Raw genomic sequence first — 27,286 nt, forward strand, 5'->3', positions numbered from 1 at the left:
TTAAACCTCAATCAATTAAAAAATATTAACAGAAATGTGTTTGCTGGGAGTGGGGATCGAACAATTAAGAGCAAGAAGAAAGAAAAATGAAATGGTTAAACTTAATCGATTGGCTAGCTTACTGTTTCCGTTTGTTGGGATTGGGGTTTTCCTTTTGCAGCAACCGTTTTTTTTTTTTTTTTTCTTTTTCTTTTAGAGATGTGGGGTAAAGATGGGGTGAATAAGTGAGAGGGTGAAATGTGTTTTATTTTTTATAAAGGGTAAAATTGGTAGTTTGTTTAAAATGTTGGGGTGAAGGTATAATAGTAGGGGTATGGGGTATAACTTCCTTAATTCACAGAGAGATTATATGATCAAGAACATTTTTGGTATTCTAATTAGATTTCAAACTTTTTTGTTTTGGATGTAATCGTACATATTTGGGGTGTAACTAGAAAAACGCTTAATGTTATTAATCACAAATTTTTGACTAAATTATATCAGAGGTTCTTTAACTCATTTAATTTTTTTTGTACCACTTAAAACCTAAGTGGTAAAAAAATATTGTTTTTATACGCATTAACGAAATAAAATAAAATAAAATAAAAAGAGGATAGATAGACACGGAGTATAAATAACAAAATTTAGTAAAATCTTTATCATCAATTTCTTTATCTATAGAACAGTTTCCTTCAAAACATTTTTTTTAAAGGAGTTTCCTTCAAAATAGTTTTTTTAGAGGAGTTTCCTTCAAACCTTTTTTTTTTTTTTGAAGAAATTCAAACCATATTTTTATCTTTTCAATAACTTATTTATTTTTTAAAGGAATGCATCATTTTCTTGCTAACTGAAAAACTTCATTTATTGACTACCCTAAAAAAAACTCCATTTATGGCAGAACTCAAAATCTTATTTTAAAGGTTGCATATATAATAATAATAATTTAATTCAAATTTAACTTCCAAAATATTAAGGTCAAGTTTGTTAGGCTCAGTGTGCAAGTTTAAATAAGAGGGGAAGGGAGAGTAAGGAGAGAAATAGATAAATCTACTATATGTTTTAAGAGATTATTTTTTGTAGAGAATGATAAATGAAAGTTTATCATTAATATATTTTTTTATTTAGAGAACATAAATGATTTAAAGAATTTAGCTAAACCATCCTTCAATAAAAAAATTCAGTTGCCCCATTTTGAGGAGATTTTGTGTTATTATGAAAAACAAACCCCCTGTTTAAGTTTGGGGAATATCTTTTCTTCCATTTCTCTTTTCTCCTTCCTTTTACACAGTCATCCCCACAAAACTCGCAAACAGATACTAATAGTATTTTTGACTTGCTCCAAGCCTCCAACCCTCTGGTTGACTGTACTTACCTTTTGAAGAGCTTTATTCTAAAAAACTGTTTTGGCGCTATTTATCCTGTCTTAGGAGAAGACAAGTTGAGGAAAAACTTGGGCATACATACCCTTAACTAACCTGTACATGAACACCATGAAAGCAAAAATTTATATTTTTATATCGGTAACGAAAATTTAGTACAAGACATGCTGTGTACAAAAATGACACTTTACAAGTTCCTTCTTTTTGTATACATCTCTGCAACAGAACCCAGTAATTACAGCATTTATCTACCCTGTAATTCATCACTCCCTTTTACCAACCAATGAAGTTTTTATTCTATCCTCATGTGCAAATGCTACATCCAAAAAGGCTTATATGAAAGTAAAAAATGCATTTGTTCATTGTAGAGCTATAATACTACAAACTCCCTTGTGTCCAATGCAGTTATCTTTTTACTGTTAGGAATTTTTATTCTCAGATTGATCAACTTGAGATTCTTGCTTTGAATGGTCATCTTGCGTCTGAGAATTAGATTTATGATGGTAACTCTTGGAATGCTGAATGGCTTGTATAAGTTCTGTGTACATCTTGACAGAAGACCCAGAAAAATTATTTAACTGACCAAGAAATCTTATAAAGCTTGCTCGAAATTGATCAAAACCCGACATCCAGTCCTCTGAAACGTCATCTCTCAATAGATTGTCTGATGACTCGTTTCCGATGTCAGCATTCCAGGATGCTAGATGAGGATGTTTTGCGACTTTCGCATGATTCTTCTCTTGGCGCGGTAAGAACCGGGAAGTTTCATTTGCTAAACTCTTGATGGAATCCACAACTTCCTGGGTAGGTAATTCTCCAAGCTTTTCCAGCCAGATATCACATGTGGCATAAATTGTAGGACCATACATTCTGAGCAGTGGAAGTTGAGGCCTCCTTTTTTTCTTGGTTGTTTTTTGTTGAAGAGAAACACATTTGTTTAGCCATCCATTTATAGCCTCTAGATAAGTTTTTTGAGCTCCAACCCATTTGTTAAAACTTGATGCCAGATAATCGAGTTCACCTTCAAGATAGGAAGCAAATTGTTTACGAAGTTCTGAATGCATGGTGATTCTAGCATGGTTATTGTAATATGCTGTTGACATAATCTGAAACTGGAGCTTGTGGCAATCAAACATCACTTCCCACATCCGACTTAACCTGGCACCAAAGGAAAATAGGAACATATGAAACAACAAGCTCATATATAGCACACAAGCAAAATACATTTTAAACTTACAAAAACACAAGTAACATGCTTATCCATATTCAAAGGTATTAGCAATTTAGCATAGTTTCTGAAAGGTCTTACTAATTTATAAAAACAGAAAGCTAGCAGCTTTGTTCAACCGATTACTGAATTAAAACTTAGGGTGTGCTTTGTGATAGCATAAGCTTTAGCAGAAAAAGGGCTGAAATGTAATATAGTACAACTTTTTAGAGCTTTCTTAAGTCCTTTAGTTTATGATATAAGTATTGATCCTGTGTGTTCCTTTATCTGGTTTTTACTTTTTTCCTTCAACTTCTAATTATCATAAAAACAAATTAACATGTCAGTTCAATAAAAAGGTTTTTCCTTTTCTCATAAAATGCACTCCTTCCGTCCCTAATTATAATATCCCTTTAGAACATTTGTTTGGCCCTAAATATAAAATCCTTTGCAATTTTCAAGATACAAGTATTTTTGTTTTTCCAAATATATATCTTATAATACTAACAATTTGTATTGGAAAACGAAAAGTCAACATTGGATAGATCTATACACAAAAAAGTTTATCGTTACTGATATTTTGTGAAATTTTTATTTTTGTATATATGTTTCCTAAATGTCGTATCATATCATTTCCAATAAACCACATATTATCTGATACGCGTATCATATCGGTGCATGTAGCTAATAAGCTATCAGATTACTCCTATTTTAGGGCCAAAAAAGTATTCTGCTGTTTATACAAGCAGGACCCATTGCCTAAGTGTTGACACCTGTGCTGTATCCCTATGCAACCACTTGAAAATCATAGAATGATAATAATCATTTGACAGTGGTGAGCAGAAAAAGAGAGGAAGAAGTAGAGTCTTTTGCATGCCAGAATAACATGAAAAGGTTTGACCTATATAAATTATTTTTCAGTGAAAAATGGATAGGAATTTGAAACAAATCATCATGTTTTGTGAGCCAGACCTAGAATGACTGTCACCAGAAGCAATAATATATATAATTTGGTAACTGATCATTTTGAGGCATCCCTTAAGATTGAGGAAAATAGCAATTTGAAAAAGTTTCAATGAAGACATGCATAAAATGTTTGCAACATTTACCAAAAAAAAAAAATAGAAATTAGAAAATTCCTCATTAATTTTTTCTTCAAAAATCTTGTTTGTCACTAAACATAATTTCCAATAGAATATTATGAAATTGATTGATAGATGTAGCAAGTCTACCAAGCTAGTGCTAAAAAACTGTTTTACATTTAAGTTAAACGAGACACCTCAATTTCTCTTCTTTGATGCTGAACCTTTTACTCCATAGAAAATATAGTGTACTATGAGGCTAATACATAACCATATGAAACAGAGTCTTCGTAAAAACAAGAGGAATCTAAATAATCATACCCGTCAATTAACTCCTCAAGTTGTGGTTGAAGCTCTCTGTCCCGTAATTCCTCAATTCTCTTAGATATAGAGTCTATCCTAAGAATAGCAACTCTGATTCTTGAATGCAGATCCTTGACTACAGCACGGGTTTTATCAACCGTAGAGGTTTTTTCTCCTTTTGATTCCAGTTGCTGTAAGATTTTACACTTCATGTCATATTCCTTTCTGATCACCCCACTAGCCTGCAATTACCCGAAATGAACAAGGAAATTAGCAAATATATAGAGAAATGTTCCTCTTAAATCAGATCACGAAGCTATAGAGAATTAAGAAGGTTCCACTTTCAAGGCAGCATACCAATGAAGAATAACAGCTATTTTTGTGTCAATTAAGAGTTTAGTAGTGGAGGGTAAAAGTATTAGCTTCAGCCACTCAAGAGTCATTATTCTATGTATGTATGTATTGGTAAGTTAATTAAGCCTATAAAAGTTGAGAGAGAAAACTGGACAAGCAGAGAATAGGCATAAATGAATTAGGTTTCAGACAAGGTTTTAGTAATTACTGCCGAGAGAGCAAGGTATGCAAATCGGACAATAATAATAGAAAAATATATAAGACACTGTCCTATTTCAATACGAAGTTTTATGATTTTATTTTGTTACAAATATTTCGTAGTAATTGATTATTCGTAACATTACCATCCCGTTTTGGAATGAAAAAAAAAAACCTTCCACTAAGCAATATAAAGAGTACACAATACCTTGACTTCATCATAGAGTTTCTTTTCCCATGCAAATAATCTATCCAAGGTCGAGGCATGGCTACCAGAGTTCATACAGAAATTATCGAAGAGATTATTGGTATGGTCGTCTGTATCATCTTTTGAGTTTGCTCCCAAAGGGTTTCTGGATGAAGAGGATCGAGATGACATTGTCCTATGCCAAGTTAAGTACTTAACCGAGTTTTGAGCAGGTTCTAAGAAAATTGAACGAAAATGTTAGATACGGAATTCATGTAGCAGCTTTCAACAAACAACAATGAGTATGATATACATTGCATTTTATAAGCTTCTATTCTCTTAACACGTCACATCAGAGAGCAGTTAAATACCAAGATGAGCATGAAAAAAGTTAAGAATATGAATCATATGAACAATGACAACCAAGGTGGAAGAGAAACACTCTAAGATACAAATTTAATATAAAACTTCCAATAATATTTTGAACAATTCCAACAATATCAATATTTAATAAAAGTAAATGCAATGCAAGATGGTTGGCAACGTGTTGGTAACTTGAAAGAGCAAAAGCAAAAGGAACGATAAAATACCTTCTGGAACTTGACTTGGGTCTTCCCCACATGAGAAACAGGCCTTCAAAAATGAGGATGTCATTGAAGCATCTGTTACAAATAAGAATTTCATGGTTAAACTTTCATGTTGAAGTGAATTACATAGACAAGTAATGAAAAAAAAAACCTCACATAAACATGAACTGTTTTTAACCTTGAGAACAGGATGTTTTAGTCTGACACACATCAGGATCTCAATAATAGACATTCATGCAATATAACCTATATGGTAATTCCCTTTGAATTCTTGTAGCCAAATATCTATATAGTGTATCTTAATGTAGTCTATAGAAGTGGCATAGTTTATAAACTACAAGCAAAAGGAAAGTGTATCATAAAAAATATCATCAATTTTATATTTATTGCACTTCTCTGCAAATGGATTTGGATGTTCTCCTGCAAGCGCAGGGCTCTGTGTCCTTTCCAGGATCTCCATCACTATGTCACCTTTCAAGTGCAAAATTCAGAAGAGGGGATCCATGACTAACTAAAGAAATGCTAAAAATTTAATATTTCCCATATGAAGACTGATACATAGACATAAGAAGAATAAAGAGCTATAGGACTTACTTTCTTTGCCCGGAAATATAGGACGAAAGTGCAACTTATTTGCTTCAAGCATTCTTGGAACCTCTTTGCCAGATTCAGATGCTCTGACAAAGAGAGATTCAATTTCTTTCATGCTTGCAAAGAAGTCCTTAGGTACAACTTTATTTTCAGGGTGATTTTCTGTCTCCACTGACTTATTTGTTTCAGCTGGAAGCACTGACACAGTAGTTGCTGTCTTTAGTGGTGAAACATAAGGAGAGGCCGAACTCCCCTTCTCACCATTCACAACCGAATCCCCTGCTTGAGGCTTATTTGTACCAGGAAATCCATTGGCTTGAACATGGTCATTTACTCTATTAAAATTTTCAAATTTTCGGACGAGGGTATCTGTGGCAGGCTCATCATCAAATTCATCTTCAGAGTCATGAGAGACCTCACTTTCTTGAGAAGAAATCTTCTCTTCATCATCCTCCAACTCAGGAATTCCTTCCTCATCCCTTAATCTTGTTATATCACTGGCAATTCCCATATCTTGGCGCATGCCCTTTCCTTCTTGAAAAGAAAATTGATGGTCAATAGGATGAAAAAGACCAAAAAAATCCCATGGAGTTTCATTTGGAAGAGAAGAATCTTCATATGCTGATGTTTCAGGCCTTTCAGTAGAACGAGGTGTGGCATTTTGCGGAGTGCCTGATGATGTTACTGTTCCTATAACAGGTACCGGTGGTTTTTCTTCTACCTTTTTAGATGAACTACTGCTAAACCTCATATGATTGGCTTGGAACTTAATAGAGCTGGGAGGAGAGGGCGTTGGAGAGAAGGTTTCAGGTGGATCAATGCGTTGTGATGCAGATGGTGAGGAGAATGAGAACTGAGATGGGGTCTTCTCATTAAAAGCAAGTGGCTCGGGCGTTGCATTGGTGGAAGTATACAAGGAAGAATCAATTGGCGCTTCAGGTTCTGTGAATTTCCTCAGAGCTGTTCCTGTAATTTTCAATGACTGAACATATGAAACATAAGCAGCTGCTAGCGAGCATCGCCCGTCAAGTGCTTGCCTAACAAATTTCTTCCTTTCACGGCATAGTTGAAGTGCCTTATCATCATCCAATTTGGAGGTGGAGGCCCCCATTATTAGCCCAGATGCAGCTTTCCTTTCTCTTTATGCAAACTTTGGAGTGAGACGTTTATCTGCAGATTAACTCAATATCAAATGTATTCGAGAAGCAATAAATATATTATATACACGTAGGAACAACACGAAAACTACAGCTCAGGACGTGTCTTTATACGACTGATGTGTTTATCAGATTTTTTCGATCATGAAATATTAAGCATTTATAGCTCAGCTGACGTGTTGGTCAGATTTTGTCGATAATGACTGGTTTTGTCGTTTCAGAAACATTCTTTATATGACTGATGTGATGGTCAGATTTTGTCAATTAAGAAACATTCTTTAACTAGTATTTTGTCAGATTTTGACTTTATAGCTCAGAATGTCTCTCTCCAAAGGCTTTTTTGTCGATTATTACTTGTGGAGAAAAGTTTTAACATTCTCCACGACTAATAATCAACAAAAAAAAATTAAATAATGTTAAAACTTAAAATAACTCTGCGAATTTAAACATTAACTTCTCATATAAGTTGAAATCAGCCTTTGCATCTTAATTTGTTTAAAAGTTCTATAATCTAACTTGTACACAACATAAGCCATGAGTGAACAACCATAAACATATTTTAATTAACAAGCTCCTATATGCTAGAATTTAAGTCAACAGCACAACAAGCACCACCATCAATTGCTGAAGGCAAACAACCACAATCAAAGTAGAAATATCACCCGCTCCCCCATATCCCAAAAACATATTTTCAAGCAATGTTTTTAATTTATCTGAAAAAATATCAAATAAAACAGATTTTTTTGGAAACTCAGTATCCGAGAAAAGACTAATCCAGATGACCAATCCCGTGATCCACTGACGCGGCCAATCGAAGTATGGACTTGCCCAACACAGTAATTTTAGGCACCTGGGGGACTCAACCTAAGACCTAAGCAAACTCCTAGGTCTCAAGCCTTCTTAAATAACACAGATAACTAATACGCTCTGACAAGAAATGAATATTACCACAGCCGAATTACCCAATCTAGCATAGAAACAAAGACCAAACACGCATAACAACAATTGCAAATCAAACATGCATAAGCAATATCACAATCATCTTCTATAAAAACTACTAAATATGTATAGTGATAAAATAAAAAAAAGGACAATCCAAACCAGAATAGCCAAACAAGAGAACACAAAATTTGACAACCCAGTAAAAAAGTACAGAGAGCTTGAAGATGCATAAAGAAATAAAATTTTACAGTAAAGGAAGCAACTTTAGTTAAAGAAAACACAAACCCATTTACAAAATAGGAAAACAAAAAAAGGGTAATCTTCAAAAACTTAAAAATGTTGAAAATTTCAATCAAAGTTAAATGGTACAGTACATGTATTTATTGGAACAAAAAGAAAACTGAAAGAAGAAGGAATGGAATTTGATAAAGTTAAGAAATTTGAGGTACCGAGAGAGTGCACTGAATCAGAGGCGCATGCAGGGGAATTTGATTCCGGTGGTGAAAATCATGGACAGAGAAGTGTTTTTTTGTTCTTTCTAGAGAGAGAGAGAGAGAGAGAGAAAATGAAATTGTAGTGAGAGAAAGAGAATAAGATGGAAGAGTTTGATGAGTGAGTCAGCCTTTGATCGGTCCATGCAAAAGGCATATAAAATTCACATCTCATGTTATGTTGTAGAGTTTGTGGAACCCACAAGAAGAGTATAAAAAGGAACTTAAGATCATAATCACACAAGCTTTGCCCTTTTCAATCTCATAAAATGGTGTTACTTTGTTTAACCATCATCTATCTAATGTCACTTTCTTTAACCATTCATTTTCATGTATGTCTTTTTTGGAAATGGATTTTTAGTTGTAAATGTGTGTTGTTGGTACAGTTGTCAATCGTTGAATCTATATTAATAGATCATATTGTTTAATTGTGTGATATCAATTATATTATATGGGTTGTCTGATCTTGATCAAAATCAAACTGTGTGAAACTGAATTCGCTAAGAAACTATGCCCATTTTTTATGTGTGTTTGAATTTAGGTTTTTTTTAGATTATCTTTGAAGAATGGTGGGTAATTTACCCACCAATCAATAAAAATGAGCAATTTGTTGATGGGGTCAAGATAGTTCATGGATATCACTTAAAAATATGCTTATGTGGCTAATGTGTATTAGTTGGGATAAATTACCCACCATTCTTCCATGGGTACCCTAGTTGTTACCTTGAATTTATTAATTAATTAAATATGAGAGTCAGGCAACTAATAATACATGAGTAGTTTTATTTGTTTATCTCACGATAAATTTAACAAAGTTTGAGGTCAAGCTTTGTTCCGAACAATCAAGTTTTAACTTGTTTGAGAGCAATGCATTCAACTTGGTAGGGTTTCATTATTGTAATATTTAGATATGTTAATTTACGTACTACTAGGTTACTGTTGAAGAAACACACGCCAATGTTGAGTTGAACAGACAAAGAAAGTTAGTGCCTTGAATCAACTAAAGAGAACTATATAAATGATACGCTAAGTTCGACTAGAAGGGGGCACAACATTTCGGGGAGCCGAGTTGAAGAAACAAATATAACTTCTGTCGTTTATCGTTATGCAAATTGCCATACTTAGAAGACACCACAATGGTGGATAGCAAGTAGGGCAAACAAGGTCCCTCATAAGATGCCCTATTTGTTTGTGGTAGAACCTTCCTTTAGCACAATGGTGGAGCTATGGCCAATTTACGAAGGTTTGGAGCTGGTTTTTGTTAGGGGTTTTAGAATCATTGGTATCATATTTGACTCTCAAGTTGCAAAGTCCTTGATTATAAAGAATTATCCTTTTAGACATGTTTGGTATGGTTTAGTTTCTCACATTGTTGAGTTGTTTGTTGAGTTCTCTTATTATAGAGTCCCACATGTCTACTATGAAGTCAGTTAAGTAGTAATATTATTTTGCTAAGTTTGCTCTTAGTTTGTCCAGTACTTTTTATGTGATTCGTGATTTTTCCTCTTTCTCCATGTTGGTTGATATAATTTATGTCACATTTCCAATAGACTTTGATTTTCCTTGTCGTTTTTTTTATTTGGTGTGTTTGTTTTCCGTTTAAGTTTTTCATTCCTTAGAATACACACGTAAGGAAATACTTTTATACCAATGTTTGTTACAATATTGATAAACAATTATTCACTGAGATAATTGTTTCCGTGAATAAAATAACTTCTCATAACTTTCAATATTTCTATAAATGTATTTCCATGTTAAAGGGTGGGAAAGTAGATTTCTATGGAATTTTATATACTTTTTTAAATAAAAAATATAACTTTAAATTATCCTAAGAATATTAAAGAGGTGCAAAACCAATTTTTTTTTAAAATATTTAGGAATCAAACTTCCGTCTATATTCTCAGATACCATTATTCCTAGAAATGGTTGCTGAGCCTGTAAAACAAACGTTCACTTTAAGGCTTGACACCTTTTTTGTCAAAAAAAAAAAATCACTAGATAAAAGTGAAAGTAAGTTCTACTAATTTTTTGTCGAATGCCTGGCATTGATAAAAATGTGGATTTGGAAAATGTATAAAAGGAAAGAGTTCTTATACACATACCATCTTAGGTACCTTAGGTGGCAGAACCACTCCATACCATCCTTGTGTGGCATTTATAACAATAAAAAATGAGTGTTGACCACTTTGACCATTAATATATAAAAATAAAAAAACTGCCAGCTAACAAACAAACATATTATTCATCTCTCTCTGCCTACACTGCTCCACCGGCTCTCTTCCGTTTCTGACTTCGGCGACGGTAACAACGACGATGGAATACGACATCGACGACAACAACTATTCTCATGTATTTCGCCACCACAATACACACTCAGATCTGTAACACACTTTGTCTCCCCCGTCGTCCTTTTCATCTCGCCGCCCCTCACCACCACAGCACCGCCATCCACTGTCCTCACCATCACTACGACGTCTCATCCCCACCACACACACTCAGATCTGTCACAGAGAAAGATCCAAAGAAGGATTGAAGAGGCAAAAAGAGAAGTGAGTTTGAGATAAAGGAAAAAAGAACGGGAGGGAGGAGAGGAAGAAGACGACAGTGGGTGAGGAAGGGGGCGGTGGGTGGGGAAGGGTGACAGAGGGTGGAGGAAGGGCTGAGGGAGGGTGATCGTGAAGAGAGAGGAGAGTAAGAGAAAAGAGGAGGGTGAGAGTGAAAAGTGATAGTGGGGTGAAATTTCTATATTACCCCTGCCACATCAGCAGTGGTACAAAGAGTGTACAACATTGAGATGTCTATCTATCATTTTCCAAAAGAAAAATAGCTAGCTATATCTATAGAATGTAGTCCTGCAGAGTGTTCTGGTTTAGTCATAAAAATGCCCACGTAGTGACATTGTTTGGCTATGATGTAACCTTGCAAACAATAAACCACTCAGAAGTTTAAATTATCAAAATCATCAACTTAAGCGATGTTTGGTATCACGATAAGTACTTCAGTATCACGATGACCTATCGTAATTTAGATATATCTACCGTATTATCAAACATACATTTAAAAAAATGTAAGTATTTTGTGTATTAAAAAAGATTTTGGTAAAGGAGAGAGATATGTTTGACTTGTGGATGACATTCCATTTAGTTTGGCTTTTCACTATGTTTAATCAAAGGGTTGTTTAACTAGTGTCTCTGGGACACTAGTTAAAAAAGTAAAAAATAAAAATATTTATTTGAAAACAACAAATTTTTTGACTTTTAAAAAATTGAACATTTTATCAAAAAAAAAAGTTAAACATATCACTTTTTAACATTTCCAATGGAAAATTTTTAAATTAGTCTCTTTAACTCGTGTTCGAAGCAATAGTTAACAAACCATACTTTAGAGGTAAAAAACGACATGTAATTAGTAGCTAGAACCGGATGAGAGGAAAGCTGCTCTGCTAGAAAAGATACAACAAAGTATAAGAGCACGTGGTTTAACTTTTCTTTCAATCCGCTCGTGAGATTTCATTATTATGTTCAAGAAATGTGCCAGGCCGTAATAAAATAGACAAACAATCGGTCTAAGGAGTTTTTTTTTTAGAAATGATATTTGAACAAACATTTTTTACAATTTTAGTGACAACTTTCTCTCTCATACTCACATTATTTTTTTACTTTCTCTCTCTATTGTTTTGGTTTTTGTGTCACTACCTCGTTTCCTTTGTAAAATTTTGGTTGTCACAAAAGTTGTCACATATATGAATATTCAAATAACACAACTTTTTTTTTCACTCTTTTTACCTAATTTGGATCATAAAATTCAAAATATGATAAGGTATTGAAGGGTGTTTTTAACTTATTACGATGTTCTTTAAAAAAAAAAAAAAACACTTTTTTTACACTGTTAAATTATATAATATAAAATATAGTTGAGTGTACAGAAAGTCTGAGTAAGAAAATAAAATCATTTGTTCATGGAGCAGCTGGCCATTTTGCCTACGATATTTTTCCAATCCTATTTTACTTTAAATTTACGCCAAGGCAAGGATACAATAAAACACATATCTTCTCCTATAATGTTCAAATTTACTTATCAAATGTTACCTTAGTCCCGCAGTATTCTTAAACAAATGAATGTCATTAGACATCTATTTTTATTGTTTAATACAAAGCAAAATAAATAAAGTAAGGGTAAGCTTTATAATAAAAACTAATGACACGATTGAAGATGCATAACACTATTAAACAATATCAAGGCTGTAACAACAAAAAACAATAGCAAAGTTGAGCATAACATCAATGCCCCTACCTCAATGGCATTGACACGAATATACAAGCTGATATTTAGATCACTAGAAGGTTTGTGTTTCGAGCCACAGGTCAGTCTACCACAACAAGATATTGCTAAATTTTAAATAGCTACTCAAAACTACCTAACTGCATCACTAGTAAAAAAACTAGTACAGCACAATTATACATATCAATGAAGCTCCCCCAAAAAATTGTCAGCAGCAAAATATAGTGCATCGCCTAGCAATCCCTAGGGCACTGTTGTAAGTTTAGGTCCGACCGGAATATTTTCGGGTTATTCTTCGCAGATCAGAGACACCTGATGATGATTGAGATGCATCAGGGCCTACTGTATCTGCTTCAAGTGTGCTACGTGACCTAGTCCTTGTTTGTGCCCGTCCATTGTCATGCTGGCTCTCAGTAGGTCCATTCAGCTCATGCTGATTGCTGCATCCAACTCCGTCATCCTCAACAATTGTATTGGCTCTTCGCCTCTTTCCTTTAGAACCAGTTGCTCGTTGACTTTGCCTAGGTCCAGTGTCATCTTCAGTCTCTACGGCTTCTGCTTTGGGTACTGCAAATGGCCATGAAGTGCCACAACTTGGGCAAGCTTTTGCAGCCTAAACACCAATGAGTAGCAGCAATAAGACAGACGGGAACAAAACATTTCTAAGATGGTAAAAATGGAACTAGACTTCATACCTTTATCTGCGAGAAAATTTGCTTCAGGCAGTAGTGATGAATTCGTACAGTACAATTTTCATTTTTGCACAGCTCTGCCTGTTAGGTATTGACCAATGAATTATCAGACCCAGAAATAGCAACAATTTAGCGAAAGTACAACTGGTACTATCTGCTTATTACAAATTTTCCATCTGTTCCTTGTAATGGCAGAAAAAATTGGTGATTGTTTGTCTTAAGGTTCTCAATGCCTCCCTAAAAAGATTACTCCATAAAATTAGAAGAAAGCTATATTTATGAAAAATATAATTCATGGTCAATATATTAGTTTAAGAAAAATAAACCCTTGAACTTGTTAAAGATGTTTAAAATGTGATCAATAAATAACCACACCACTAGTCTCTTTCAACATTTTCCCTACAATTTCGGTGGTACAGAATATTTAACACCCAACAGAAGGAGTAAACAGAAAGCTCTGTTAATTCAAAGTGGTCACAGCTAATGATGTGGAAAGGAAAAAGAAACTTATAGAGTAAGATTGTCAAAATGCAACAGGGACAACCTTTATTCCAGCTTCATTGCAAACGTGACAGGATGGAACATCATTACTTCGAAACCAACTGCGGAGATCAAGGAATGATTTTACACCAAGTCTAACATTACCATCTGCAGGCATGTCCAACCACAAGTCCCTCGCAAGTTCTCTAAGAGTATTTTGCTTTTGAGTCAAACCAAAATTCTTCAATGCATGTGGCACATGTGGTTGGCTTCCTTGAGATTCTGAATCAGTCACAAGTGTAACCTGAACATAGATCATAAAACTTGCTTTTGTCAACAATCACAATACAAAACAATAAAGTTAATTTTAACGGACACCAGCACCATCTATGTTTCAACAAATGTACACAAACATTCTGCTCAGTAAAAGGTGTAAAAGTTTTCTACGAGCAGATCAGATTATCTTGTTATTCAATATGGACATCTACTTTCAGTTTGGCGGCATACAATAACAAAATAAACAATTATTTTCTTTGAGACAGGTATTATGCATGTTTCAAGTTTCGACAAAATATGAAAATGTGTAGAAGACAATTGTAATGAGTAGAAGCTTTGACATTTCGGAGTCTTTTGTTAAAAATTAAATATTTTGTAAAAGTTAATAATATTTATGTCTTGAAATAATTTATATACTATCTTCTTGCCCTCATTGTAGAAAATTTCTAGATCCATTATTGGAGACAACAAGCAAATTCTCAATATGAGCTGGGAAGAAGACTTTACAATCAAAAATCTTTCATTAAGTAAGACTGTAAAAGCGACATGAGTATCTAGACTCAAGTTTAATGAGATGAGAATTGGCAATGTTTGAGATGAAAACTAGGGATCACATAGTAAACGTTACATGATATACAAGAGATTGCATCTATATACAAGTAGATTCTCGCTAATTTCAGTTGTTTGGCTCCATCCACCAACCAAGAAAATCTCACTAATCTACTTTATAAATTACGATGCTTTACCTTGATATGTTTGATCATACTTCACAATCTCAAACACTAGTATGCTAAATCAAAATTCAATTTTTGATGAGCAGAAAAATGTAGGCAGGTGAAAGTTTATAACCTGGCTTTCCAAATTAAGATTGAGAGCACCAATGCTGGAGATAAAACCATCTGCAGTGGCATCTTGAACTATTGCTTCAATCTGTTATTTTTTTATTAAAGGAACATAATAAGTGTTTTGTTTTGAGATGTCACAATATCAGGCACCCAGCTATTAAACTGAACAAACAAATGATATTGTTCTGCATACAAAGAAACATGCATAATTTTACACTATCTATATCTAATCAGCATGCGCAATTGGAAGAAGAGGTCCTAATCCAACTAATAATTATTGAAACCTCCACTTGGATCTATCAGTATGTAGCTCCCTATTAGTAAGAATAAATGAGAATTGATGACAAAACAATCGGATTTGCAGTTTATGGAAGCATCAGAACCTTATTTTAATTCTATTATCTTGTACACATGGATATCATTTGTCCCATATTACATCTGACAACCCAGCAACCCCATCTGACATGCAATCAACATCCTAAACTTCATTTTTTTTCACCTCACCTTAATTATTGACCAAAACCATTTAAATTGTCCATTGTCGAATTTTAATCTTTCCTTATAAATCAACCATATATTAAGACATTTCAAACAAATGACACAGTGTCCTAACATGACACACATGTGGATGTGCACACAGAAAACAAAAAGAACTTCACCCACACTGGAATATGCAAAGCAGCATGTAGAGCCCATTACATCACGTATGTGAACAGATAAACAGGAAAACAGAAGCAAGTTTGATTACACTCACAATGGCCTTATAGAAAGCAATTTGTGGAACTGTATACTTTGTACCCAGCTTGGACTGTTCATCTGAAACAGTATTAACTATTCCATAATAAACTTGGCCATCATATTGATCAATGCAGCCACGCAACTCAAAGTTAGCAAAAGTAAGGGCCTTGTTCATTGCCAGAATAAACGCATCAAATAGCCGACGATCAGTGCCTGTACTAGGAGAAACCAATCAAATCAAGACCATGATAAAAGAAAAAGCTAACAAGGACAAATGAAACACAAATAGTCCCAAACTAAAAATTATAAAAATGAAAAATATAAAGGCATTTATGTCGCATTTAAAACTGAAACTAAAACTATCATGGAAAAAGAAGGTTATAATTTGAATGTAAAAAAACTCGAAATTAAAAACTCTAATATAAATTAAAATAAAAAGCGGAGATGTGAGAAACTAAAAATGAACAAACAAAGGAACTATTCAACAAGAAAATACAATTTGTAAACATTTTCAGGGAAAGGAAAAAGAAAAACCTGGATTTTTCTTAGTGAGATCCTCGAACATGGAGTGTAAGTCTTTCTCCTTGAGCGGGCCCCGTGACAAGAGAGCTTGAATTATAACATGATGCGGTACGCTTAACCCACCCGACATACTTCTTTCAATGGCTCAGTTTTGGAAAATTAGGGTTCAAAATTTGTCCAAAAATCTGCCGGATTTTTCAGGAATAAAAATTATGACAATGACAATGCTGAGTTTATAAGCATTTGAATGTTGGAACGGCAAGCTTTCAGTGTTTAGAAGGATATGTATCAGGAAAATTATATGGTCAGAAACAGAAGTAGATTACTAGAGTCTACCCTTCACACATATGAAAAGGAAAAACTTACCTCTTTCAGCATTAAAGATAAATGATAACTAGTACTCTATTCCTTGCTTCTTTACAGTTTGGACCAAGAAGCCAAGGAACATAGCAATAGACAGCCCTGCAAAAATTCAAATATTTAGTGACTAAAAAATAACCCCGAAGCTTCCTAAAAATCTCAGCGGTAACAAAACAAGAACTCTCACAAGAGCACAAATCATGAAAATGAATGTGACGACTATACAAAGAAATACAGAAGACATGAAACAGGTTTAATTTAGTAAATACAGCATTTAACTAAATAAATTACATAAATGCTGCAACAGAATCATTATTGAATGCATATTTATCATTAATATCAAGTACATAGAGAAATCACTTTATAAGAAACCTTTATAGACTAAGTTGTGACCTAGTTCAACCCCTAATTGCTTCATTTAACAAGCGAAATTGTTGATTAGAATCTGAGACCTAGCTGGAACAACCCATTTCGAATGGGTGCTGAAATTATACCCCCCATTTTCATTATACACACACCACTATTCCTCAATCTAGGTCTTCACAACATAAAATTCGAAAACATTATTACAGATTCACAACAAAGTAATCAGAGAAAGTAAAATAACAATATGGAGTTGTGAAAAATGAAAAGTTGAAGTAGGAATTAACCTGAGTTATTAGTCGCGGAGTGAACGAGAGAAGAAAACGGTGAAATTAGGGTTTAGGGAATCGTAGCGGAAAAGGAGGAATTAGGGATTGGAGAAACTGAATCGTTGGGTTTATGTTATGGTCACCGAAAATAACTCAGAAAAAAGAGAGGGAAAGGAAATAAAAACATCTTTTTCACCAAATTAATTGGGAAAAATAAATATGCCTTTGGCGGGATACAACACAACATAATGTAATGACCCATTATGTAGTGGTTTGGAAATAAAATTGCATTGCCATCATGGCATTAAATTAAAATAAAAAATGTTTTGATTTGAGTCATTTCATTTGGATAATATGTCATATGCTTTATTAGAGCTTCACCACCTCATTTGGATAAGTTTCCCAAAACTTCAAAAAAGTTGTTAATGATCCCAATAATAACTCAATATCTTTAATTGTAACAATAGTTTATAAATTCATTCATAATTTCTTATTTTGAATAAATTTATGTATCGAATGCATTGGAGATTGAAGTATTTAATTTTATAAACAATTAATTTTTAAATTTTTAAAAGAACACTCGTTAACAAGATAAAAAAAAACAAAAATTAATTAATCGTCTCATCTTAGTATTTGATACTTATTACAATAAAATAAATATATATGTAATAATAATTTAAAAACATGTTGATAAAAATATTTTATTAAGAGATTCTATATTTAAGAAGGGAGATAATACTCTGTATAAAAAAAAAAAAAAAAAAGAGTTGCTAATTTTTCATTAACTTTTTTGGACTTCGGAGCATTTCCAACAAGTTTTTATCATTGAGTTTCAAATAATAGGCAACTATTTCATAACTTTTGTTTTCACTGGAGCTAGAGCTGTCAAAACGGGCGGCCCAGCCCGTTTAGGACCGGTTCTAACGGGCTTCGGGTTTTATCGGTTCAGGCCAAAAACTCTGGTTTAAAAACGGGTTTGAAATATACTACCCGAGCCCGGCCCTACACGGACTACGGGTTTAACGGGCCGGCCTGTATTAAAAATTATATATTTTTTTTTAAAAAAAGTACTATAAAATACTCCTATAAAAAAAAAATTATAAATAATATTTTTAAATATGTTTAAATAATGCCTGGAACAAAAATAAATTGTAAACATTTTCGTACAAACGTCGTAAACTAAAACAGCGAGGAAAGCAATTTTAAATAAATTAGATACGTTATGGTTATAAATATTTATATATTCGATCTTTAAAATTATAAATAACGAAACGAGTAAATATAATTTTATATTACATGTATATTTGTGTTAATTCATTGAATTTTCACTTTTATTTATTACTTTGATAATCAACTAAGTAAAGAATTATTTGAAAAATATATATAATTTATAGGATTTTTTTTGTTATGCGGGCTAGCGGGCTACCCTCGGCCCGTTCGGGCTAGCCCGTTCGGGTAGCGGGCTTTTTAAGGTCGGGCTAAAAACCCCTATTAAAATTCCGGCTCAATATTTAAGGCCCAAGCCCTATAATTAATCGGGCTAAACGGGTCGGGCCATATGACAGCTCTAATTGGAGCACATCTACTTGGCAATCCGAGTTTCATACAAAATTGCAAAGTACCTTATTTTTTAAGTTACCGTTCCATACAACTAGACTATAATAAGTCAAAAACATGTTCTTTTTCTATCTCATTCTACATTGAAAAATCCTTGTCTCCTATTCTAAGTTCACGACTACATCCCTCCATATTACAGATTTTCCTCAGTCCTACACTAACACAGCAAAAATAGATAACCAGAAAGAAGCACACGGGACACAATGGATGTTGTACTCAATCAATGACTGATCCATTCCTTCCTTTCTGGCTGGTTATACGACAAACCCTATGACATGTGAAGCCTTTGAATTTCAAGCCAACTCCATTTAAGATGTCTTGTTCATAAGTATAGTAATCATTCAGCATTTCAATATTTTATGCAACAGGAATTTTAGGTTCTCCCAAGTTCACAAAAGCCTCTCCCCATGTCAAGCGTTCCGTTGCAGCATTCCAAGACACAAGGTGGTTCAGAAATACATTCACATACTTTGCTCTGTCATTCTGTCCAAAAGTTGCACGACATGAGAATTGTTAAGTTCATGTTTATCAAAAAATAAGCGACAATATATGATGGTTACATACCTTGTAATCTAGATAGTATGCATGCTGCATTGGAGTAAAAAAAAAAAATGTCAGTGATGTCTAACATACAGATTTTTGCTATGTAATATTAATGTGCATCTACTTGTCTTGTTTTGAGTTGTAGGTAAGAGAGAGATAACCATACCTCCCACAAATCCAAATTGATAATTGGCTGCAAGAGAAAAGACTGTCAGCTCTATTTCAAATATTAAATAGGACAAATTTTACAAAATGAAGGGAAAATAACTTACTATATCACCCCACACAATTGGGCAAATGGAATTTGAAGTTTTAACAATGGCTAATTGTTTCTCTTCTCTCTTCACTAAAACAACCAACAAACATTTGCAACAATTAACCACCAGCAATATCAAACAATAAGGTTTCGCTTAAGATAGTATACATCAACATAGTTCTACACAAGTCTGGAAATGCCATTATTGTAAAACTAAACCGCCAAATGACAGAAGATAAGTGACAGCCTCAAGCATAAAATATGTAAATATTCCCAGTGAGATAAAAACGAGAATTTAACAATTCAGAAAAACAAAACCTTGGTTCTTATTTTTAAATCAAATATTTATTTTAGATATTCGCTTGTTATAAGAGAAGTCCAATGATTTTATGGCATATTAAGAAGATAATATGGGATTTGAATAACTCACACATCACTTTAGCAAGACAGAGAGAAGGGGGGATTAATTAGGAAAGGACTTACAAACTAGCCAAACCCAGCCAGAACCAAACAATGTAAGTGCAGCTTCTGTAAACTTTTCTTTGAAATTCGTAAATGATCCAAAATCCTTTTCAATCTGTTGAAGGAGACCTAGTATGGGTATATCACCTCCTCCCGGTTGCATGGATTCCCAGAAGAAGTCATGATTCCAAACCTTTGCGGAAGAGGAAAAAATAATTAGGTACTACAATTCACAGACAGTATTTGAATATAAAAGCACAAAGCTACCACAATTGTAATTTTGTTATTGTTAGTTATTGTAATCCGACGAACAGCCAAGAATAGCTACATGACACGGATTGGGCAGACAACAACAACCAAGCCTTATCCCACACAGATTGGGCAGATAATTTCCAATTTCATGCAAGCTAGGTAAAATGAAAAGAACCAAATAAAAATCATTTATCAAAGAACCAGAAGGAAAAATCATTTATTTAAGACACGTAAAAATGGAAAAGAGTGCAGGAACCACAGAAAGAGTATTCATTTATTTCAACTTCTACCTTACGTTGATATAGTTTCAAACCCACATTCTACAATTAAATACATTATGATTAAATACATTTTTATGGTTTCAGAAGAGTTTCAGACTCTAGGGCACAAGTTTCCAATTATGAATGGGGGAGATGCCAATATTATCAACACTTGGGAGTGTGTATCCTAATTTTATTATGTAATATACACTGAAGCATTTTGAATAGGTTTATGTGGAAAAGTAAGCCGCTACAGAGCCATAATCAAACTTTAAAAGATCAAATCCAGTAAGCTATCAATAAGTCAGTACCTCAGCTGCATTGTTGAACTCAGGTGAAGGATTGCCATTGTTGTATGTCACTTTGACCAGTTCATCCAAGGTGTAACCATAAAGTATATCATCCTTCCCGAGCTGTTTGTTCAAACCTTCAATAAAATTCCGATGATGCTCTCCCCAGTGCACGTCAATTGTCTGCTTACTCATATATGGCTCTAATGCATCCTATGAGTATTGAAGCAACAAATAAAGTTAGAATCATGATATGAAGGTAAGTTACATATTTGAGTTTGTTAAAGGTTGGACTTAATTGCAGGTTTCATCAACGAAAAGGAGGAAATAAATGAATAACAAAAGCAATGGAAAGGACTTAATTGCATGCTGTCATGCCTTTGTCGATCACTAACGTTTTTCTCAGTTCTAGTTTCTTTCTTTATCATTATATTGGTTAAAATCGGAATAGCTATGTAACTAGCCCAAATAAAGCAAAATATGACAATGCAATGTATGACAGCAATGATTTCTCTGATAAGCATTGCGCAGCGTTCAACTAATCCAAGTATATAGGTTAACTTAAAACAGTATATCTCCAATAAAACATGGATTCGGGTAACTATGGTTCACTTACATGTTCGTAGGGAGGGGTCTTCAAGCCATAAAATGCTGTAACTTTTGAAGATCTGGGCAAGACACCAAACCTCTTTTTCTGCTTAAATACAATTGAGGAGGAAAGAGATAGCCACAAATCAGAAAAAGAAGAAAAAAAAATTGCCACTAACCACAGAGAATAAATATTGCTTGAGGAATCAGAAACTATAAAAAAATCAAATTTTTCTAAAACAAGTAGTCCACAGCATAAATGAAACTCATTAAACTTTTCAAAGTGCTGTAAAAGTAAAACTTTAATGACTCAACACGATTTTCTATGTTAAGAAATACTAACAACACACACATAATCTACACACAAACAACCAACACTACAGAGCTAAACTATTTCAAACATGCCTGTTATTATTAATCATTACCTCCCTAGTAGTGTTAAAGCCCAAATTTTAATAGTCAAACATTTTCTTGCAGAAGATCCATATTTATCAATGCAATAATATACCATGATGCTTTCAAGAAAAATTAAACAGTTTTACTTTAGTGTCAGTAGCTACATTTATCAAAGTTAATCGAAAGCCATATATTGCAACTGAAAATTAGGTGAATATAATTTATCCTAAAAGTTAAATGGAAAGTCATGTTTATTAAGAAGGTCATCAGAAAAAAGAGATAAAGAAATTAGAGTAATTCAAAATGAAAATAATTTACCCTGTGAAGAAGCTTAGGAATCTTGAATTTTGTAGATAAGTCTGGTGAAAAGAGACGAGAGCTAGTCGGAATAGGGTTTAAGTAACAGGAAGCCATAGGTACTCTGTTCCAACACCTAGCATTTACATAACCATATGAATTCATAATTTAGCATTCAATTGTATTACTAAAACAGAACATTAAAATCCAAACATTATATTTAAATAAACGTATAAAACTTTGTAAAATTTGGAAGAAAACTGTGTAAGGTGGTTGCAAGCAGAATTTAACAATGTTGACTTAGGCATTTAAACAAACAGTTGATATACTGATGGAAAAACAAAAGGGAGCCAAGTAAGAAAGCGAGGAAATAGAAGAAGAAAAAAGTTGATATATATTAAATAAAATAAAAAAGGAAAAGGAGAGTTACAAGATGCTGAAAACGATGCGGTTGAAACACAAACACAAGCTAAGGTGAACTGAAAGATGGTGGTGGTGATGAATGTCTTGCTTCTTCTCAGACTATTTGCTTTGTTTCTCTGTCAGTAAAAGATAACGTAACCAGTATTCAACTCCGACCGGACACGACCCCGGTTCGGTTCAAGTTAAAGCGGTAAAATTAGTTATAATTTATCTTTTTTTAAAATACTATATAATCTTTTTTTTTTAAAGGTTAAATGCATCTAAAGATCTTTTAAGTTTTTCATTTTGCCTAAAGTCGTCATTTAAGTTTCAAAAATGTCAAACAAGTCATTTTAGTTTTTGAATCGTTTCAAATAAGTCCTATTGTAGATAGCATAATTGGTAATTGGTTCCTTGAACTCATCTTTGGTACCAAATCGGACTCCTAACACCCACTTAAACTTAGTCATCTTTTTAGGCATGACAAATGGTGGATAATACTCTTTGTTGCTATCATCTAAATCATCATCATAATCCTTTAAAATGACTTGTTTGAAACGATTCAAAAACTAAAAGACTTGTTTGGGAATTTTGAAACTTAAAGGACGACTTTGAGAAAAACGAAAAACTTAAAGGACCGTTAGATGCATTTGACCTTTTTTAAATGTATTAATGAACAAAATTTAAGAAATTAGATCCATTTTCATATTTTTTTGAACTCATAAATGGTGATGTGGCACATTTTAAATGAATTTTCATACAACATCATAATGTAGAATTATCATCAATTAAAGTTACCAGAAAACCTCTGAAAAATTATCTTCATCTAATTTTCAGACCAGAAAGCCTCTGAAAAATTTCAATTGAAATATGATATATCACCATTTTAAGTTCATAAATATGATAGAGGGGCCAAACCGAGTGATTTTTAAATTGGGGGGACCGATTTCGCGAGTAATTTTGTCTTATTGTTGGCATTTTTTGAGAGGTGGTTCACACAAATTAAAAGTTTTCATCTCCGGGTTAAGGAGATGATAATGACAAGAGTGTATATACTTATTTTGATGAACTTCGTCATCGGGGTGTATATATTTATTTTGATGAACTTCACCATCTTCTTAGACAAGAGCGTCCACATGTTGATGTGGCGTGCTTGGAGTTATTAAACCTAAAGGGGATTAGTCTATATACACATTTGCATATGGTTGACTTAAATTGGTGGGGGGTGAGTCAAACTTAAAGCATAGTATGTTCACACATGCCATGGATTTTTTTTTTATTGAAACAACAAATTTTATTAAATAGTCAGATTCCGGCTCAAGACGAACAATACCGGTGAAATTGAGCATACAAACGCAAGATGCATCATGTTACCATCTTCTTTTTGTTTAAGTTATTGCAGCAATCCTCTAACGCAAGATCTAACAATTCCATGAAATGCTTCAAGCTCAGTTGTTGACAAGAACAACGATCATATTGGTTGTTTATATGTTGTTTTGGTGTCAATATATTAGTAAAATGTTGGGTCTGAGCTAAGTTAAAGTGGATTCGTAAAGCTATCAATTCATTGCATTTGAACATTGTAAACTGAAAATCAAACCAACTGAGTTCGATTTCTTTCGGTTCGGTTCAACTTTTGAACTAAATAAAAAAATATCAGATGATAATCGGTTCAATTTAATTTAGTTTTTCGATTACATTAGTTTTGTTTGAATCGTTTATTGCCTTATCTATTAAGAGTGGTATGATGACTATTGGCCCCATAAAAGAACAACTGTTGTTGTCTAGATCATCTAAAAAGCGTGTATAATGTTACAAATGATAAAAAAAAAAAAAAAAAAAAAAAATTACTTTTTGTCAAAAAAAAGATACTAATTTTAATTACTTATTAATTTTTCTAAATTTTATTACAAATACAACTCAATTGTAGGCTGGTGTTGTTTGCGAACGCAACTGCAACCACAATATAGCTGCCACATCACGCGGTCCACAATTTGAACATTACTTGTTCTATGTAGATTCTATGACTAAATATTTATTCATTTTTCTTGTTTTGTTTGGGTTGAATAATTTGCTGCTTTGTGCATCCATTGGCATTAAGTTCTTCTACATACTCAAACATTGAAGATCCCTGGGAACATAATGAAGCATTTCTTTTTCAACCAATTTTTTGTGATGTAGGGTTGTGGAAAGTGTAGGGGAGTGTATAGATTGCAAATCAACCAAGAGCAACCGTTGTACTAATTTCCCATTCAAAGTTTCTCCTTGGTTGCCTAGAAATGGGAACACTAGATTCACTGACCTAAACGGAGAGATCATATATCATTTCATGTTTATTTCAAGTTTCAGTGAGTATACCGTGGTTGACATTGCCAATGTACTAAAGATTGATCCACAAATCCCTCCTCATAGGGCCTGCCTTCTCGGTTGTGGTGTATCGACAGGTAGTTTCTTTATCAACGCAAAAAGTAAATTTAGAATATAGATAAGAACAATGATGATGGTCAATTAGGGTCAACTTAATTGGTCGTGAATAAAAGAAATATTGCTTGTAGTAAAAGTTAACCACGTTAATCCAATTCAATGTTTTGAAATCTTATTTAATAGTTAAAACTTGTATTTGTAGGGGTAGGTGCTGCTTGGAGAACAGCAGGTGTAGAGCCAGGGTCATCAGTTGCTATATTTGGGCTAGGATCTGTTGGATTAGCAGTATGGGCTCTCTAAAACTCAGATTTGCCTTCTGTGTCTGCGCCTCTTTATGGTTATGTGTACACTAAAATACTTGTTGCAATTGATTGATTTCTTAGGTTGCAGAGGGCGCTAGACTTTGTGGAGCAACTAGAATTATTGGTGTGGATGTCAACCATGAAAAATTTGAAATTGGTAATACATTGTTTGCTCAATAACACTATATCAACCATTAAGTCCAATATTTTGTTGCTAACCACCCTCATGTTTCAAAGCCCTTCACTAGAAAGAGGTGTTATAGTACTAAAGGTCTTTTAGATTGACTTGTTTGAGCTTATTATTAAGAATAATAATATAGTTAGTTAGGGTACTAGTTTAGTTACTATATAAGTCACAAGGTTGACTCATTTGTACATCTCTTATCATTTGTAATTTTCAATTTTATCATCAATAGAAGTATTCTTTGAGTTTTCTCTCATTCCTTCATTGGATATCATGTTTCCTAACACTTATCTAGTGGCATAAGCACTTCTGAGAACACTTGGAACAACTTTTGACATGTCCTTATGTTGTTTTCAACTTATTTTCGTAACTTCTTCATAGGAACTTATATGATAAACGCTTAAAAATGTTTAATGAATTTATTTATTGTAATCAGAACAGGTCCTAACTAGGGGAATTGTACCACTTCTGAGGCAATTATGCAAGAATTCTGAATTTGATTTCATGTTCCTTTTTCTTTCATTTAATCAGGAAAGAAGTTTGGACTCACCGACTTTGTTCATGGTGAGGAATGTGGAAACAAATCTGTGAGCCAGGTCCACCCTCTTGAAACTTCAATCTTAACTTTGATTTATGATATTGTCTCTTTACAAGAGATCAAATGAAAAGAAAATATAACAAATTTGTAAATTTTGCAAGCATGTTCAAGACAAAATTTTATTTACTAATGATCTGTTAAACTAAATCAGAATGTGGTTGCGTAGCAGATTATCATAGAGATGACTGATGGAGGAGCAGATTATTGTTTTGAATGTGTCGGTATGGCATCATTGGTGCATGAAGCATATGCTTCTTGTAGAAAGGTATAATTCACTCTCTCAAATGTTTCCAACACATCCTCACACTGTCATATAGAGACAGAAATTGATAATGTAATTTTGACTAATCACCCTTCCATATAAAGTTTGATAGACCACTTAAAGTGGCGAGTTCTTAATATTTTTTAGGACGGTCGGAAATAAAACTTGACAAATAATTGTTTCAGCCAGGGATCAAACTCAAATATACCTAACCTATTCGACTTTAACTGAAACATTTTAACCAGTTGCCTTGACCATTTTGCTTCTAGGGTTGGGGAAAAACAATTGTTTTAGGGGTGGACAAGCCAGGAGCTAGGTTGAGCCTCAGTTCTAGTGAGGTCCTTCATGATGGGAAAAGCCTTATGGGATCTGTGTATGGAGGACTCAAACCCAAATCTCATGTACCGATTCTACTTAAACGTTACATGGACAAGGTGCAATAATATTAAGTTCCTTTTATTTTATTTTTGGACTATTATACTCAATAGTAAAATAATAATCAAGTGAAAAACATGAAAGATCAAATGATTTGTGACATTTTCAATGTGTTAAAGTTTTGGCCCTTTGATTAACTGCAGGAACTGCAATTGGATGAATTTGTGACTCATGAGTTGGAGTTTAAGGACATCAATAAAGCTTTTGATTTATTGAGTAAAGGAGATGTGTGATTTGGATGGACAAACGAATGCATTCTTATGTAATACCATATAGCCTTTTTGAATCTAGTGACTTTGATTAAAACAGTACTAAAAATAAGTTTAGAGACCAAAAAATCCCTCTTGTCTATCTAGTCAATCTACTACTACCCTAGAAATATACTTGCGTTGAGAAGACTTTGATTGTATTTAGAGAAAAGCCTAATTCTTCTCA

General features: G+C 33.5%; 4 protein-coding genes across 4 annotated transcripts; 1 reads left to right on the forward strand and 3 right to left on the reverse strand.

Annotated features, from left to right (window-relative positions):
* Nucleotides 1-1,470: 1,470 nt before the first annotated feature.
* On the reverse strand, nt 1,471-8,612 carry LOC25489593 (protein ROLLING AND ERECT LEAF 2). The gene is made up of 6 exons (XM_013605623.3): nt 8,416-8,612; nt 5,871-7,037; nt 5,280-5,351; nt 4,711-4,925; nt 3,969-4,192; nt 1,471-2,516 (listed from the first exon to the last, which is right to left on the reverse strand). The coding sequence occupies exons 2-6, from the start codon at nt 6,976-6,978 to the stop codon at nt 1,778-1,780; spliced, it is 2,358 nt and encodes a 785-aa protein (XP_013461077.1). The 5' UTR covers nt 6,979-7,037; nt 8,416-8,612; the 3' UTR covers nt 1,471-1,777.
* Nucleotides 8,613-12,655: 4,043 nt separating this feature from the next.
* On the reverse strand, nt 12,656-17,535 carry LOC25489594 (non-structural maintenance of chromosomes element 1 homolog). The gene is made up of 8 exons (XM_013605624.3): nt 17,302-17,535; nt 16,658-16,753; nt 16,304-16,476; nt 15,786-15,982; nt 15,036-15,116; nt 13,975-14,214; nt 13,434-13,511; nt 12,656-13,351 (listed from the first exon to the last, which is right to left on the reverse strand). The coding sequence occupies exons 3-8, from the start codon at nt 16,419-16,421 to the stop codon at nt 13,001-13,003; spliced, it is 1,065 nt and encodes a 354-aa protein (XP_013461078.1). The 5' UTR covers nt 16,422-16,476; nt 16,658-16,753; nt 17,302-17,535; the 3' UTR covers nt 12,656-13,000.
* A 1,334-nt stretch (nt 17,536-18,869) lies between these two features.
* LOC25489595 (superoxide dismutase [Fe] 3, chloroplastic) lies at nt 18,870-22,837 on the reverse strand. The gene is made up of 9 exons (XM_013605625.3): nt 22,675-22,837; nt 22,266-22,380; nt 21,580-21,657; nt 20,985-21,176; nt 20,183-20,354; nt 19,716-19,789; nt 19,610-19,636; nt 19,465-19,488; nt 18,870-19,383 (listed from the first exon to the last, which is right to left on the reverse strand). The coding sequence occupies exons 2-9, from the start codon at nt 22,359-22,361 to the stop codon at nt 19,258-19,260; spliced, it is 789 nt and encodes a 262-aa protein (XP_013461079.1). The 5' UTR covers nt 22,362-22,380; nt 22,675-22,837; the 3' UTR covers nt 18,870-19,257.
* A 2,014-nt stretch (nt 22,838-24,851) lies between these two features.
* On the forward strand, nt 24,852-27,152 carry LOC11435949 (alcohol dehydrogenase-like 7). Its single transcript, XM_024777864.2, has 7 exons — nt 24,852-25,090; nt 25,273-25,355; nt 25,454-25,529; nt 26,088-26,152; nt 26,324-26,419; nt 26,686-26,850; nt 26,995-27,152. Exons 1-7 carry the CDS (start codon nt 24,976-24,978, stop codon nt 27,082-27,084), a joined length of 690 nt encoding a protein of 229 aa, XP_024633632.1. The 5' UTR covers nt 24,852-24,975; the 3' UTR covers nt 27,085-27,152.
* Nucleotides 27,153-27,286: the final 134 nt, after the last annotated feature.

Source organism: Medicago truncatula, chromosome 3 (genome assembly GCF_003473485.1).
Source record: "Medicago truncatula cultivar Jemalong A17 chromosome 3, MtrunA17r5.0-ANR, whole genome shotgun sequence".
Classification (NCBI taxonomy): domain Eukaryota; kingdom Viridiplantae; phylum Streptophyta; class Magnoliopsida; order Fabales; family Fabaceae; genus Medicago; species Medicago truncatula.